Below are 17309 nucleotides of genomic sequence, written 5' to 3' on the forward strand. Positions count from 1 at the left end.
TGGTTGCAGGGCCACAGGCGATAGAGGTATTTAATACATTTGTATTTAATCCAGAGGAGAACAGAGAAAAATTAGAAGATGTGCTAAAAAAATTTGATGCACATTGCTCTCCCAAAAAGAATGAGACCTATGAAAGATACATGTTCTGTACAAGGACACAGCAGCAAAATGAGACTTTTGATAGCTTTATAACTGATCTGAGACTGAAAGCACAGACATGTAATTTCTGAGCTGAAATCATCCATGATTCGTGACCAGATTGTGTTTGGTATTCATGATAAAAAAGTCAGGGAACGTCTGTTGAGAGAAACCGAACTAAATTTGGAAAATGCAGTGAAAATACGCCAAGCCAGAAGGGCTAGCTCGAAAGCACACGAAGACTTTTAGTGAAATCAATAATGATGCGATTGTAATGAGTGATAATGCTGCTGTCGGTGCGGTGTCCTACAAGGGGAAGAAACGTGGGCAGAACAGAAATGAAAAGCAATCGGAGGATGAAAATTTTAATTGTAAACGCTGTGGTTACAAACACCAGTTAAGACAATGCCCAGCGTTTGGAAAAATGTGCACAAAGTGTAATGGAAAGAATCACTTTGCCAAACAATGCTTTTCAAAAGTAAAAACTAAGAAAGGGCAACGAGTTAATGTAATTGAGGACACTGATTTAAGTGAGACATTTTTTGTAGGAATGGTGCCATGTGACAATATCAAAAAGGATACAGAAAATGTGCAGCCCTCAGAAATGGACAATGCTGAACATAAAGTTAATGCAGTAAAAGAAGACAAATGGATGATCCCACTGCAGGTAAATGGAGCATTAGTTACCTTGAAACTAGACACTGGGGCAAAAGCAAACTTAATCAGTATGAGTGACATAAAAAATATGAAAAAGCCCAAAATACAGAAAAAGTCAGTACTACTGAAGGACTATAATGGACAGAAAATAGATAGCTTAGGTGTATGCAGACTTAAAGTGACAGTCAAAGACAAAGTACATCCTCTCATGTTTTCTGTTGTGGCTGAAAGACTTGATTCGATACTAGGTGACAAAGCTTGTGAAGACTTAGAACTGGTCAAGAGAGTCTACTGTATAAACTGTGCCATAAGCAGACCAGATGACTCAGGTGATGATGCAGAGAGCCCATCAAGGATGAAAAGGCCAAAGGGTATCCATGTCTTCAAAAAGCCTAGTTTCTCCAAGAAAGAAAGAAAAAGACTTTAAGGTCAAAGAGAAGCCAAAGGAAGAAAAGCACAAAGAGGAAAAACACAAGGAGAAAAAGTCCAAAGATATAACCGCAGCAGATGTTGTTAAGCAGTGGAAAGAGAAAAAGAAAAAGAAGAAGCCTGCACCAGAGCAGGAAGCAGTTCCGGTGGATACTCCTTCTTCCCTCAGGCCAATCTTTGGTGTTCCATTAGCCGAGGCTGCTGAGAGGACTATGCTGTATGATGGGATCCAGCTGCCAGCAGTTTTTCGAGAGTGCATTGACTACATTGAGAGTTATGGCATGAAGAGTGAAGGAAACACTGAAACCCTCTCCAAGCAAAGATCGCAAGGAGACCTCGATCTATACAAGAGCAGATTGATGACAATGCCGCAACTGCATCTTGTCATTCACCGCCAGAACAATCTCATGAAGACACATCAGACTTACCCGTGTTGAGAAGATCCACACGTGAAGTAAAAAAGCCTGATAGACTTAATCTTTGAGTACAATGTAAAGCTTTGAAAATGTGTTGACTGTTTTGAAAATGTTTATGTTTATAAAGCACTAACTAAAGTGTTACTGATATTATCTTTATTGTTTTCTTGAAAGTTGATTGATATTGATTTTGTTAAACCTCAAAGAAAGGGGGATGTAATGATCAATAACATGTCATTCTATAGTGGACACTAGGTGGAGCCGTAGAGCTGTGTAGAGCTGCATATAAGACTACACTACCCAGCTGTATGTATATTAAGACTACATTACCCATGAGGCACTAGGCTACCCACAAGGCAGCAGTCAAGATGGAAGCCTCTACAGATACTGTACCTAGTCCACATGTGCTCAATAAAAGTAACTAGCAAAAGCTAGCTGTGTTCATAATAAGAATGTCTATTTATTAACGAACATAAGATAACTCACTTGTTTTATTTATTAGGTTATATGCATTTATGTACAGAGCTTTTATTTGAATAACTGTCCCTACCCTGCCCAAGTGCCCTGACTTTTTTCTCACTTTTTGACCTAATGTGTGGATTTCCCCCTCCATCTTCCCAATTAGTTTGAATCATTCCCTAGTGCCCTATTTACTTCAGATATATTTGCACCATGTGGTGTAAAAAGCAGATTTCTTATTGCCACCTACAGGCTTTGGGAGGACATTACATACCCAACATTTTGGAAAGTGTAATTTGATCCTGTCTGCTGTAGAGTAATTGAAGTTCTCTGCAATGTGTAATTTGATCCAGTCATTATCAGGTAGGCTACAGAGTTCAGACAAGACACAGGCTAACACTACTGAGTTCAGAGAACGCACAGCCCTAACACTAGCGAGTTCAGAGAACGCACAGCGATAGCACGCCTGAGTTCAGATAACACACAGCGCTAACACTACCAGGTTCGGAGAATGCACAATGCTTACACCACCGAGTTCAGAGAACGCACAGCGCTGACAATCTGGAGTTCAGATAGGAAAGGGGGGGCCATGGAGGGATTGCAACATGAGGATGAGAATTTTAAAATTAAGGTGTTGGTGGACCAGGAGCCAATGTAGGTCAGAGAGCACAGGAGTGATGGGTGAAAGGGACTTGCTGCGAGTTAGGATACATGCAGAAGAGTTTTGGATGAGCTCAAGTTCATTCAGGGTGGAAGATTGGAGGTCAGTCAGGAGAACATTGGAATAGTTGAATCTGGAGGAAACAAAGGCATAGGTGAGGCCTGTCACAATGTGCGGTCTGGAAGGGCATCTAGGGAGCAGCAGCAGGTGTACCTTTGAATGGCCTATGATCCTAGTGAAGCGACCATGAAGGCCTGCCTGCACACTAAACACCAAAATGGCAAATAACACATAAATGTAGTGTCATGCATGTTGGCAGGACCGAACAGAATAAGTTATTATTTTTATTTATTCATTCTCGGGATGTGGGCATCACCAGCAAGGCCAGCATTTATTGCCCACCCCTAGTTGCTCGAGGTGGTGGTGTTGAGCCGCCTTCTTCAACTGCTCCATTCTGTGAGGTGAAGGCACTCCACAGTGCTTAGGTGGGGAGTTCCAGGATTTTGACCCAGCGACAATGATAGTGTGCGACTTGAAGGGGAACTTGTAGGTGGTGGTGTTCCAATGCGCCTGTTGCCTTCTAGGTGGTAGAGGTCATTGGTTGGGAAGTACCATCGAAAAAGCCTTGGCGAGTTGCTGCAGTGCATCTTGTATGGTACATACTGCAGCTACGGTGCGTCGGTGGTGGAGGAAGCGAATGTTTAAGATAGTGGATGGGTTGCCAATCAAGTGGGCTGCTTTGTCCTGGATAGTATCGAGCTTCGAGTGTTGTTGGAGCTGCACTCATCCAGATAAGTGGAGAGTATTCCATCAGACTCCTGACTTGTGCCTTGTAGGAGGTGGAAAGGCTTTGGGGAGTCAGATGAGGAGTCACTTGCCACAGAATACCCAGCCTCTGACCTGCTGTTGTAGCCACAATATTTATGTGCCTGGTCCAGTTAATTTTCTGGTCAATGGTGACCCTCAGGATGTTGACCGTGGGGTATTCATCCATGGTAATGCCATTGAATGGCATGGGGAGGCGGTTAGATGCTCTCTTTTTGGAGATGCTCATTGCTTGGCACTTATGTGGCACGAATGTTACTTGCTACCATCATCTGGGTGTTGTCGAAGTCTTGCTGCATGCGGGCACGGACTGCTTCATTATCTGAGGATTTGTGAATGGAACTGGACACTGTGCAATCATCACTGAATATCCCCACTTCTGACCTTATGATGGAGGGAAGGTCATTGATGAAGCAGCTGAAGGTGGCTGGGCCTTGGACAATGCCCTGAGGAACTACTGCAGTGATGTCCTGGGGCAGAGATGATTAGCCTCCAACAACTACAACCATCTTCCTTTGTACTAGGTATGTCTGCAGCCAGAGCTTAGCCGCTGATTTAAGTTTTACTTGGGCTCCTTGATCCCGCACTTGGTCAAAATGCTGCCTTGATGTCAAGGGCAGTCACTCTCACCTCATCTCTGGAATTCAGCTCTTTTGTTCATGTTTGGACCAAGGCTGTAATGAGATTTGGAGTCAAGTGGTTCTGGCGGATGCCCAGTTTTGAGCCGCTAGATCTGTCCTAAACCTATTCCCATTTAACACCGTGGTAGTGCCACATAACAGGAAGGAGGGTGTCCTCAGTCTGAAGATGGGACGTCATCTCCACAAGGATTGTGCAGTGGTCACTCCTACCAATACTGTCTTGAACAGATGCATCTGTGACAGGTAGACTGATAAGGATGAGGTCAAAGGGGTTTTCCCCCTAATGTTGGTTCTCATAACCTGCTGCAAGCCCATGAGACTTCATGGGGTCCAGAGTCAATGTGGCTGATTGCCAGGGCCACTCCCTCCTGACAGTATACCACTATTCTGCCACCTTTGGTGGGTCTGTCCTGCCAGTGAGACAGGACACACACAGGCATGGTGATTGAAGAGTCTGGAATGTTGGCTGACGGGTACGATTCTGTGAGTATGAGTATGTCAGGCTGTTGCTCGACTAGTCTGTGGGACAGCTCTCAACATTGGCACAAGTCTCCAGATGCTAGTGAGGAGGACTTTGCAGGGTCGACTGGACAGGGTGAGCCTTTGTCATGTCTGAATCCGATGCAGATTGGGCCATCCGATTGTATTCTTATTGCACCTTGTTGTAGGGGTTTGATACAAGGCCATTTCAGAGAGCATTTAAGAGTCAACCACATTGCTGTGGGTCTGGAGTCATTGGCCAGACTGGGTAAGGATGGCATTTATCTTCCCTAAAGGACATTAGTGAACCAGTTGGAATATTACAACAATCCGATAGCTTCATGGTCACCATTACTGATACCATCTTTTTATTCCAGATTTTTTTTTTTTTTTTTTAATAAACTGAATTCAAACTCAAACTGTCAAGATGGGATTTCACCTCATCTCCAGGCCTCTGGATAACCACTACATTACCATACCCTGGGAATAATACTGAAAAGAGGTGGAGCGAGAGCAAGCCCTGTTGTGCACAGATCACTGAAGGTGCATGACCAATGTAGAGAAGCTGTAGCTAAAGCTAACAGTATTGGGTTGTATTAGTAGAATCATTCAGTACAAATTTGAGGACCTCCTTCTGTCATTATGCGGGTTGCAGGTTAGAAAGCATAGAATGATACAGCACAGAAAGAAGCCATTCAACCCATCATGCCTGTGCCAGCTCTTTGCAAGAGCTATGCACTTAGACCCTGTCACGTGCTCTTTCCCCATAGTCCAACAAATGTTTCCTTTTCAAGTAGTTATCCAATTCCCTCTTGAAAGTTATTATCGAATCTGCTTCTACTACTCTTTCAGGCAGGGCATTCCAGACCATAACAACTCGCTACGTAAAAAAATGTTTCCTCTTGGCGACTCTGGCACTTTTGTCAATCACCTTAAATCTGTCTCCTCTGGTTTCCAACTCCAACACTGGAAACAGTTTGTCCTTATTTACTCTACCAATACCCTTCAAGATTTTGAATGCCTCTATAAAATCCCTCCTTAACCTTCTCTGCTTTAAAGGAGAACAAACTCAGTTTCTCTAATCTCTCCACATAACTGAAGTCTTTCATCCCTGGTACCATTCCAGTAAATCTCTTCTGCACCCTCTCCTTCCTAAAGTGTTGTGTCCAGAATTGGCCACAATATGCCAGCTGAGGCCTAACCAGTGATTTATAAAAGGTTTAGCATAACTTCCTTGTTTTTGTACTCTCTGCTTCTTCTATTTATAAAGCCAAAGATCCCATATGCCTTTTTAACAGCTTTCTCAGCTTGTCCTACCACCCCCGGGTCCCTCTGTTTTTGCACCCTCTTTAAAATTGTACCATGTAGTTTATATTGCCTCTCCTCATTTTTCCTCCAAAATGAACCACTTCACACTTCTGTTAAATTTCATCTGCCACGAGTCTGCCCATTTCACCAGTCTGTCTATATCCTCCTGAAGTCTGTTACTATTCTCCTCACTGTTTACCACATTTCCAAGCTGTGTGCCATCGACGAACTTTGAAATTATGCTCTGTATACCCAAGTCCAGGTCATTAATATATATCAAAAAGAGCAGTGATCCAACACCGACTCCCTGGGAGGTCACCACTCCACACTTTCCTCTAGCTGCAGAGCTCAATGGTGCCTCGATCCAAACATGGACTGAACTAGGTTATTGGGGATCTATGGGGAAAATTTCAGTTCCTGGAGGCATACCAGGGGCTGCATGTTCATATACATTACTGAGTTTGCAAACTCTGTGGAGGTTAAGAAGGCCCGAGTACATGGGGATCCCACGATATTGCCACATTTAGCAGGTGCACTGGCCTGGAGACCAATGATGCTCAGTGCTTACATACCCTGAAAAGAGATAAGGTTGAACATGTATGTAGAGCACAGAAACTGCATGAAGTAGCTGTGCGGACTGGAAATCTGTCACACCAGGCCCCACTCCATGGCATCAATTTGTGCCAGTCATTCTCAATCTGGAGTCACGAGTGGCACACTATCAGCATGGTCTGTAAAAACTCCAACAGAACTCCCGTTTCCTGGGGGAGTGAGGCCGCCACATTGAGCGGCCTCCTACCACACTATGACCCCGATTTTCGGCTTGTGTGGGGAATGGTCGGATTTCCCCGAATGTGGGGTTTCTGACACACATAAAAAAGTGTCAGCCAGCTCCACGCAATTTTCCCTCAAGTGGCCAATTAATTCCCAGCATGTGGGAAGCCTTGCTAATTGTCCAATTCGAGTCAGAAATCCCCACACTATGATGTCATCATTCGTGGTGCTTTCAAAGTGTCCAGCAAGCTTCTCCACCTCTGCAGGCTTCTCAACCACTCTTGCACAATGGCAGAGGAGCCTGCACCAGCTGCTACCTTCAAATTCGACGAGGCTTCACTGCAGGCATTATTGGATGGGGTTAGGGCCCACAGGGAGGTCCTCTTCCCTAGGTCAGGGAGGAAGAGGCCTCCCACTGAGACCAATGCTGCATGGATGCAGGTGTCAGCAGATGCCAACTCGCTGGGAGTCACCAGAAGAACCTTGGCATTACATCTCTATCTCCTTCCTTTACTCCCCCACAGTACCATCCAGAGCCCCTGTCCTCACTCTGGAGGAAGAAGAGGCTGTGCAGCCAGACTCCTCAGAGGAAGCTCCAACCTCTGAGGGCGCAGCATCAGCAGAAGTAAGCGCACCCAGCACCAGCTCAGACACTCACACCTCGGGGGGACCTTCGGGACATAGAGTAGTGTTGTCACCTGGTTGAGGGGGCGCGGAGTTAGGGTGGTGAGAGGGGCTTCCCAGGAGCTCACACTGGAGAAGTGTGTGAGGCTCCAACTTTCTGCAGCTGCTCCCAAGGCTTCAAAAAGTTCCCCCAAGCCTTGATCAACAAGGTCCTGCAGCCTGCAAATGCTGCCTATTTAAATCTCTTCAGCCCTCAGCGACCTGCTGCTGCAAGCAAGCCAGCTGTTTTCATGCCAGCTCTCAGCAGCGGGGTTCCCGCAGGTGGAGGTGGAAAGCCCCAAAGTCGCAACGGCATGGGAAACTCCACTTCAACAAGCAGATAATCGCTTGTTAGTGCTCCGACGACCAGTCCCGCCAGCGGCGGCCGGGACTGAAGCGGGGCGCGCGGAAACGGCAGTCCGAAAGTCGGACGGGGCGGGGAGTCAGGCGGTGGGGGTCCCGACCCGCTTTTTCGCCGATTTTCGGCCCCCGGCCGCATGAAAAGCCGCCCAACGGCGGCCAGAAAATCAGGGCCTATGACTCTGAAAACCCTCCACGCCAGGCCAACCTAGCAATTGACTTGTAGGCCCCTTCAAGTATGTGACCCCACAAACAGGCGATGTATGATCATGTGGGGTGCTGTAGCCGTTTCTCTGAGGCTGATTTTGACAAATCCACAGCATTGACTATTTTATATAATTTGAGCTGCAAGGTTGGTTTACTGAAGCGCATTTCATGCAACGAGAACAGGCAAAGGGGGATGCCATTGCAAATGACCACTAGCAGAGCCGTAGTTTTTTTAGCATGCACTGAGAATGACGTCATCGGGTGGGTCGGCGCATGCTCGGTATCATCGGGTGGCGCTGCTCATGCGTAGTAGGAAGACATCATGGGCAATGTTCCCTTTAAGCTAGTGCTCTGCAGCGCCAGTGTAGCCGGCAATTAAATAGGAAAAACTGCCTTAAAGGGGCTGTGCACCCAAAAAAAGTAAAGGGAACATTGATCACAGGTCAACCGAAAATCGGAAGTACCCACACTGTCGCTAATCACACCGTCAAACTAAACACTTTGCGTGAGAGCTGCGGTAACTGACTGTGTGTGGGTCATAAAAACATAAGAAATAGGAGCAGTTAGGCTCTCCTCATAGAACAACCCTCTCATCCAGGGAATCAATCTAGTGAACCTTTGTTGCACTCCTTCTAAGGCAACTATATCCTTCTTTAGGTATGGTGTCAAAAACTCTGCACAGTACTCCAGGTGTGGTCTCACCAAATCCCTGTACAATTGCAGCAAGACTTTCTTACTCTGTACTCCAACCCCTTTGCAGTAGAGGCCAACATATCATTTGCCTTCCTAATTGCTTGCTGTAACTGCATGGTAACTTTCGGTGCTTCGTGTACAAGGACACCGAAATCCTCTGACCACCACATTTAATAGTTTCTCACTATTAAAAAAGATTCTGCTTTTCTATTCTTCCTACCAAAGTGAATAACGTCACGCTTCCCCCATTGTACTCCATCTGCCACCTTATTGCCCACTCAATTAACCAGTCTATATTCCTTTTCAGGCTCAAGTCCTCCTCAAAGCTCGCTTTCCCACCTAGCTTTGTATCATCTGCAAACTTGGATAGATTACACTTGGTCCCTTCGTCCAAGTCATTAATATAGATTATAAATAGCTGAGGCCCAAGCACCGATTCTTGCGGCACCCCACTAGTTACAGCCTGCCAACAATCCGTTCTCTGCTTTCTGTCCTTTAACCAATCTGTATCCATGCTAATATATTACTCCCAACCCATGAGCCCTTAGCTTGTGCTACAACCTATTACGTGGCACCTTATCGAATGCCTTTTGAAAATCCTACATCCACTGGTTCCCCTTTATCTACCCTGCTAGTTACATCCTCAAATAACTCGAATAGATTTGTCAAACACAATTTCCCTTTCATAAACCCATTTTGACTGCCTAATCATTTTCTAAGTGCCATGTTAGCACTTTCTTAATAATGGATTGCAGCATTGTCCAGACGACTGATGTCAGGCTAACTGGCCTGTAGTTCCCAGTTTTCTCTCCCTCCTTTCTTGAATGGGGGGGGGGGGGGGGGGTTACATTTCCAGCATTTTTATGCCCTCTCTCTCTCACTCACACATTTAGGCCCACCGTGCTTTGCTTGCTATGTATTACTTCATTTTAATATTTAAAATATCTATAACCCTTCCATGATCATTATTTTTGGCTTCCAAAACGCTAGAAAATCAGCAAAGTGCAAAAAATCCATTTCCTGGTTTAGAGAAAGGTCCCCAGCCTCCAACCCCCTTGAAAATAATATTGTGCCTTTATTTTAGCCATTTCTGTCCTTCCTCTCAGTGCAACTGTTTTTGCAAGCGAGGCTACTGAGTTTTGGTTTTCACAGGAAAAATGGACCATAATATTGACAGGGAATGAGCAATGTTCCCGTTGATTTTTTTTGGGTGCGCAGCTCATTCAAAATACCGCCCATGTGTGGTTTCTCCCATTTAAAAGCTGGTGAGCCAGCTGCACGGGAGCGGCAGAGTGCTGCGCGGTCGTGCGGGTTAAAGGGAACGTTGGGAATGAGTACTTCCGCGCATGCGCACTCTGTCCTGGCTGCGCATGTACATAGAAGCAGGGGCATCTGGGTAGCCTGAAGACTGTCCGACCCAGAGCGCGTTGCGGCCGCATGTGCGCACCCTATGCACCTAGCCAGAGCGTGTGGAGCCTGGTGCCTGAAACACATTTTCACTCTGCTGCCGTTTTCACAGAAAGAATCACAGAAACCCCACAGTGCAGATAGAGGCCATTTCAGCCCATCGAGCCTGCACCGACACATATCCCACCCAATCCCCGTAACCCCTACACCAACACATATCCCACCCTATCCCCGTAACCCCACGTATTTAATCCCCCTAACACTAAGGGTCAATTTATCATAGTCAATCAACCTAACTCGCACATCTTTGGACTGTGGGAGGAAACCGGAGCACCCGGAGGAAACCCACGCAAACACGGGGAGAATGTGCAAACTCCACACAGACAGTCGCCCGAGGCCGGATTCGAACCCGGGTCCCTGGCGCTGTGAGGCAACAGTGCTAACCACTATGCCACCGTGCTGCCCCTTTCTGTCAGCTTGCTGCTTGCCTGGAGGTCAGGAGCTTGGAGGGAGCAGAGAGACAGGAGAACGGGGGGGGGGGGGGGGGGGCGTTGTGTGTGGAGGTCAGGAGATTTGGGGGGGGGGGTGAGCACGGAGAGAATAGTTTGGGGGGGGGGGGGGGGGGGTTTAAAAAAAAGAGGAAAACATAGTCCAGATGGGAAGACAGATCATGTTCTCACCCCTCTGTTAGACCTGGATCACATGCTTCCTCTTTTCCCCCCATTAGAACTGAATCACATTCGCCCCTCTCCTCCCCACTAGACCAGGAGCACGCTCTTGCCCATGAACGGCAGGGAGTCCATTTCTCTAAAAGTCTGGCACATGTGCAGCAAGTGACATCATAGGACAGTATGAAATCCAGAAGTTAGGACTTCTGTGATGTAAAAAGTGACTCCCTCCCTCCCCCCCCCACACACACACTTTTTCTATTGGTTAACAGACAGAAAACAGGGAGCAGGAATAAACGGGTCATTTTCGGGTTGGCAGATTGCAACTAGTGGGGTGCCGCAAGGATCAGTGTTGGGGCCTCAGCTATTTACATATCAATGACTTGGGACCGAGTGTAATGTATCCAAGTTTGCTGACGATACAAAGCTAGGTGGGAAAGCAAGCTGTGAGGAGGACGCAAAGAAGCTTCAAAGGGATATAGACAGGTTAAGTGAGTGGGCAAGAAGGTGGCAGATGGAGTATAATGTAGGGTAATGTGAAATTATCCACTTTGGTAGGAAGATAGAAAAGCAGAATATTTTTTTTAATGTTGGTAAGCAGTGGGATTTGGGTGGCCTTGTACACAAATCACAAAGTTAACGTGCAGGTACAGCAAGCAATTAGGAAAGCCAATGGTATGTCAGCCTTTACTGCAAGAGGGTTGGAGTATAAGAGTAAGGAAGGTTCACTAGATTGATTCCTGGGATGGGAGTGTTGTCTTATGAGGAGAGATTGATTAGATTGGGCCTATATTCTCTAAAGTTTAGAAGAATGAGAGGTGATCTCATTAAAACATAAAATTCAGGGGGTTGAAGAGGCTGTCTCCCTTGGCTGGAGAGTCTATAACTAGGGGTCACAGTCTCAGGATAAGGGGTTGGCCATTTAGGACTGAGATAAGGAGAAATGTCTTCACTCAGAAGGGTTGTGAATCTTTGGAATTCTCTACCCAGAGGGCTGTGGATGCGGCGTCGTTGCGTATATTCAAGGCTGAGATGGATAGATTTTTGGACTCTCGGGGAAATCAAGGGAAATGGGGATAGGGCAGGAAGGTGGAGTTGAAGTCGAAGATCAGCCATGATCTTACTGAATGGCAGAGCAGGCTCGAGGGGCTGTATGGCCAATTCCTGCTCCTAATTCTTCTGTTCTTAGAGAGAAACGGCAAAGGGAGAAAGAAAGGGTATGGAGAAAGACACAGACATGTGGGGAGAGTGAAGAGAAAGTATGAGAGAGAGGGTAGATATTCTGAGAACAAACACATGCGAGCTGAATACAACAGTGGAAACAAAAAAGGGAGAATGAGGGATAGAGAAACAGGGAGAGAAACAGCAGAGACAGGTAAGAGAGAACATATCACCCACCTTAACACAAGCAATGCCACAGCAGTCCACTAGGAAAGTCGATTTCCAGAATTTTACAAATGAGTAACATTTTTAATGCAAATATTTTGATATATACAACTAGCGAGGGTGCATACCTGCAAGCCATTACGCAGTAAACCAATACTGTACTTCAGTTGGCTCTTCTCTATGCCGCAATTAAAGCTGTTAAAAGTGGATTAATTAAAAAAAATATATCTGTGCACAATATGCCAAATGCCATGTACTCCATGTTGTACTTATTTCTGTGTGTTTTGCAGTCTCAAATTTGGCTGTCTTGGTTTTAACATTTGTTGATTCCAAACAATTGCCAAGAAACAGCACTAGACTGTAATTTGATAGGTACACCATCTAAAATTACAGGCATGTGTTTTAAAACGTTACAAAGATAGCCAGTCTTCTATGCATATATTTATATTAAAAAAGCACAAAGAAGCTTCAATTTCTCCATGACCTTTTTTAAAAATTCCCACAGCTCACGAGCAAGTCAACAGTGAATCTAAGCCAGCCTCGTGAAAATAATACATCAAGTAGTAAAAATGCGAAGAATGCCATGAAGCTACCCATTTACCTTAATTGAAAGAGATTTAATAGCTGATTTCTTAATTCACTATGATCAAACTACATTTAAAACCCAATACTGCAGAGTCGGTAATTGTAAAAAAAACATACACCAGCAAAAATAACCAAATGCGAGCAATTAAGCAATTAATTTCTCCTTAATTCTGTCGTGATTGGTGTTTTAGGTGCCAACAATAGCTACTACTAAAACTGCAATTGATTTGTTTTTAAACTTTGCAGTTACTTTCTAGTCAGTAGTTAGATGAGATCAAAAAGACAAAAATAAGTTAAATTAAATTTAACACAAGTGCACTTGTACACCAGATGCCTCTCATCAATTCTATCTTATGAGCAAGAAGCACCTCATTGCTGCACATTTTGCAGAGCTTTCTAGAGGTGCATTACGGGGTAACTTTGGGGTAGGCTGGGAAGTTTAAATTGCACATTGATTATTTGCCAACAAATGCTAGCTGTCCACATAAAATTAATATCTACATTCCAGATGTGTTTTCTGAAAAGACTGGAGGACAACTGTCCCAGAACAGGTACATTTCCACTGGGGGGAAAAGGCAGGGCAACTAAAGTCAAGGCTCCCTGCATGACGAAAGAGATAGAGACTACGATGAAGCAGAAAGAGCACATATGACAGATGTCAAGCTGCAAATACATCCGAGAATCAGGCTATATATACACAAAGGTCAGAGGAGAAGTGAAAAAGAAAATAAATGGGGCAAAGATAGTGTATGAGAATAGAATGGCAGCCAGCATAAAAGGTAATCCAAAAGTCTTCTATAGGCATATAAATAGTACAAGGGTAGTAAGAGGAGGGGTGGGGCCGATTAGGGACATGCATGGAGGCAGAGGGTATAGATTAGGTACTAAATGAATACTTTGCATCTGTCTTCACCAAGGAAGCGGATGCTGCCATAAACATAGTAAAGCATGAGGTAGTAGAGACAACACTTGATAGGATATGATAGAGATATTAGTAAGGCTGGCTGTACTTAAAGTAGATAAATCACCAGGAGCGGATGGGATGCATCCTAGGATGCTGAAGGAATTGAGGGAGGAAATTGCGGAACTACTGGCCAGAATATTCCAATTCTCCTTAGATACAGGGGTGGTGCCAGAGGACGGAAGAATTGCAAATGTTACACCATTGTTCAAAAAGGGTGTAAAGACAAACCCAGCAACTACAGGCCAGTCAGTTTGACGTCAGTCGTGGGGAAGCTTTTAGAAACAGTAATCAGGGACAAAATTGTCAGTCACTTGGACAAGTGCGGATTAATTAAGGAAAGCCAGTATGGATTTGTTAAAGGTAAATTGTGTTTAATTAACTTGATTGAGTTCTTTGATGAGGTAACAGAGAGGGTTGATGAGGGTAATGCAGCTGATGTAGTGCACATGGATTTCCAAAAGGTGTTTGACAAAATGCCACATAATAGGCTTGCCAGCAAAGTTGAAGCCCATGGAATAAAAGGGACAGTGGCAGCATGGATACGAAATTGGCTAAGTGATAGGAAACAGAGTAGTGGTGAACGGTCAGCACTATTGCAAGCCTTACACTCAACTCAACAGCAACAGCTTGCATTTATATAGCACCTTGAAGGTAGGAAAGTGTCCCAAGGCACTTCCCAGGAGTGTTCTCAGACAAAATTTGACACCAGAGTCCTATAGGAGTTATTATTAGGAGAGAAGACCAAAGGCTTAGTCAAAGAAGTACATTTTGAGGAGAGTCTTAAAGGAGAGGTACAGAGGCAGAGGGGTTTAGGGAGGGAATTCCAGAGCTTGAGGCCAAGGCAGCTAAAGGCACAGCCGGCGCAATTAAAATCGTAGATGCCCAAGAGGTCAGAATTGGAGGAGTGCAAAGATCTTGGAGGGTTGTATGGTTTGAGGAGGTTACAGATAGGGAGGGGTGAGGCCATGGAGGGATTTGAAAGCAAGGATGAGAATTTTAAAAATCGAGGCGTTACCAGACCGAGAGCCAATGTAGGTCAGCGAGCACAGGCGTGATGGCTGAAAAGGACTTTGTGCGAGTTAGGATACGAGCAGCAGAGTTTTGGATGTGCTCAAGTTTATGGAGGGTGGAAGATGAGAGGCTAGCCAAGAGAGCATTGGAATAGTCAAGTCTAGAGGTAAGAAAGACATGGATGAGTGCTTCAGCAGATGAGTGGAGGTGGGGCGGAGACGGGCGATGTTAAAGGTGGAAGTAGGCGGTCTTGGTGATGGAGAGGATATGTGGTCATCTTGGGGTCAAAATACAACACCAAGGTTGCAAAAAGTCTGGTTCAGCCTCAAGACAGTGGCCAGGGAGAGGGATTGAGTCAGTGGCTAGGGAACAGTTTGTGTCAGGGACTGAAGTCAATGGCTTCAGTCTTCCCAACATTTAGTTGGAGGAAATGTCTGCTCATCCAGTACTGGATGTTGGACAAGCAGTCTGACAAAGCAGAGACAGTGGTGGGGTCGAGAGAAGTGGTGGTGAGGTAGAGCTGGGTGTCGTCAGTGTACATGTGGAACCTGATGTGTTTTTGGATGTTGTCGAGGGCAGTATGGAGATGAGAAATAGGAGGACGCCAGGATAGATCCTTGGGGGACTCGAGGTAACGGTACGGGGGCAGGAAGAGAAGCCATTGCAGGTGATTCTCTAGCTACGACTGGGTAGACAAGAATGGAACCAGGCAAGGGCAGTCCCAACCAGCTGGACAACAGAGGAGAAGTGTTGGAGGAAATTGATGCGGTCAACTGTGCCAAAGGCTGCAGATAGGTCGAGAAGAATGAGGAGGAATATTGTACTATGGCCACGGTCACACAGGATGTCATTTATGACTTTGATAAGGGCCGTTTCAGTACTGTGGCAGGGGTGGTAATCGGATTAGAAGAATTCAAACATGGAATTGCGGGAAAGATGAGCATGGATTTGGGAGGCGCCACTGGCAGCTATTCAACTATAACAGCTACATCACCCAAATAGATTGCAGGAATTCACAAACACACTTCCCTTTTTTGCAGGAGAAGGTGGCGCATAACAAGAGGCAGCAGCAAGAAACTGGACAAGTGCACCTGAACGTCTCAACACCTACGGAGGGAACAGTGCTCGCCATCATGGAAAGGTGTATTGCTGAGGCTATGGCCACTGGTGGGATCAATGATGTGAGTCTCTGCATCCCTAATCCTCCTCGTGTCTTCACACTTCTCCCTCATCCTACAATCTCTTATGACTCATAGGTTGCAGACAGTGCAAGCTGGCTCTTCTCACTGTCCTGTCCCCTCACCACAACCCAACCCTTTTTTATTTCAGATACCCAAGAACTGGAACCTTCCCAGACAGAGTAGGAAGAGGAAGAAGGTGACAGTGATGATGAAGAAACACTGTCACTTGATCTTACTCTCGTAGCCACAAAATTTTCTTGCCCTCTGCTGATTAAATGTGAAAAAGTACTCCACACTGGAAAATGTCTTCCAGTTTTACAAGCAGAAGCGATTTGCCAGTTTTAGCCAGATAAATAGGAAGACTTAAGACCAATTTTAGTTCAAGAATAATTTTTAAATCATGAAAGGGCAACACAATCTCCTGTAGAATAATGTTCACAATCAAGTGTTTATTTTTTCTAGTCAAATATTATATTTATTTACTTTCAGTAAATGGCAGGATTTGTCTCAGAAATAGTATTACCTCTATTGGGTTGAATTTAACACTGCTGATACTGTCCACACCCCAAGTAAATGAGCGGATTGGGCTGGTCCTCTGCTCATCCCAGATGTCCACCTGCTGTCCACATGTTGCAAACACACCATCCCTCCAATGGTGATCAATTCCTGTGTAGACAGTCTAAGCACAAACATAGTAATCATGTTTATTAGGAATACTAAGCAAGCACGCAGTACTAAAAATATGCAACAATGCAAGGGTAAAATACATTGCACTTTTAAAATATGAAATTGCTTATTTGGCACATTTCCCATCTTTGCCCGTGTCGAGGAATAAAAATTCATTCATGGGATGTGGGCATTGCTGACAGGCCAGCATTTACTGCCCCTACCTAGTTGTCCTCGAGAAGGTGGTGGCGAGCCACCTTCTTGAACCGCTGTAGTCTGTGTAGTGAAGATACTCCCAGTGCTGTTAGATAGGGAGTTCCAGGATTTTTGCCCAGTGATGACGGATCAGCGATATATTTCCAAGTCAGGATGGTGTGGGGGCAGGATTTATGTCGATTGCACTTGCGACAGCAGAGCAAGGATCCAGGAATGTTTTTCTTGGGAGAGCTTTTCCCACCAATGTCTGGTAGCTCAATATGACCTAAGCATGCATGACTCCATAACTTCTCACTAAACACATTGGTAAGGGTGCCCAAATGTGACCAGCAACAACTCAGTGGTTTATTTGCTTAACGTACTGGTTCCTGCCATGCCTCTTTCATTTATCAATTATTATACAAAATGTGGCATACCTTGCCTAGTATTGTGTGTATTGGCTCCTCTTGCTCCTCAGATCCAGGACTCTCCATTTTCCACTGTTTGATGGTCTTATCATCTCCAACCTGTAAAA

General features: G+C 45.2%; 1 protein-coding gene across 1 annotated transcript in view; it reads right to left on the minus strand.

The window, feature by feature from the left end:
* dcaf13 (ddb1 and cul4 associated factor 13) overlaps positions 1-17309 on the minus strand; it is a 100960-nt gene that overhangs the window by 51507 nt on the left and 32144 nt on the right. The window contains exons 4-5 of the mRNA XM_085993410.1: positions 17212-17301; positions 16437-16592 (exon numbers count right to left, since the gene is read on the minus strand). Coding sequence (XP_085849536.1) covers positions 16437-16592; positions 17212-17301 — 246 coding nt within the window. The remainder of the gene's footprint in view (positions 1-16436; positions 16593-17211; positions 17302-17309) is intronic.

This window comes from Somniosus microcephalus, chromosome 7, assembly GCF_052327205.1.
Source record: "Somniosus microcephalus isolate GS21.2 chromosome 7, FLI_Smic_1.0, whole genome shotgun sequence".
NCBI lineage: Eukaryota > Metazoa > Chordata > Chondrichthyes > Squaliformes > Somniosidae > Somniosus > Somniosus microcephalus.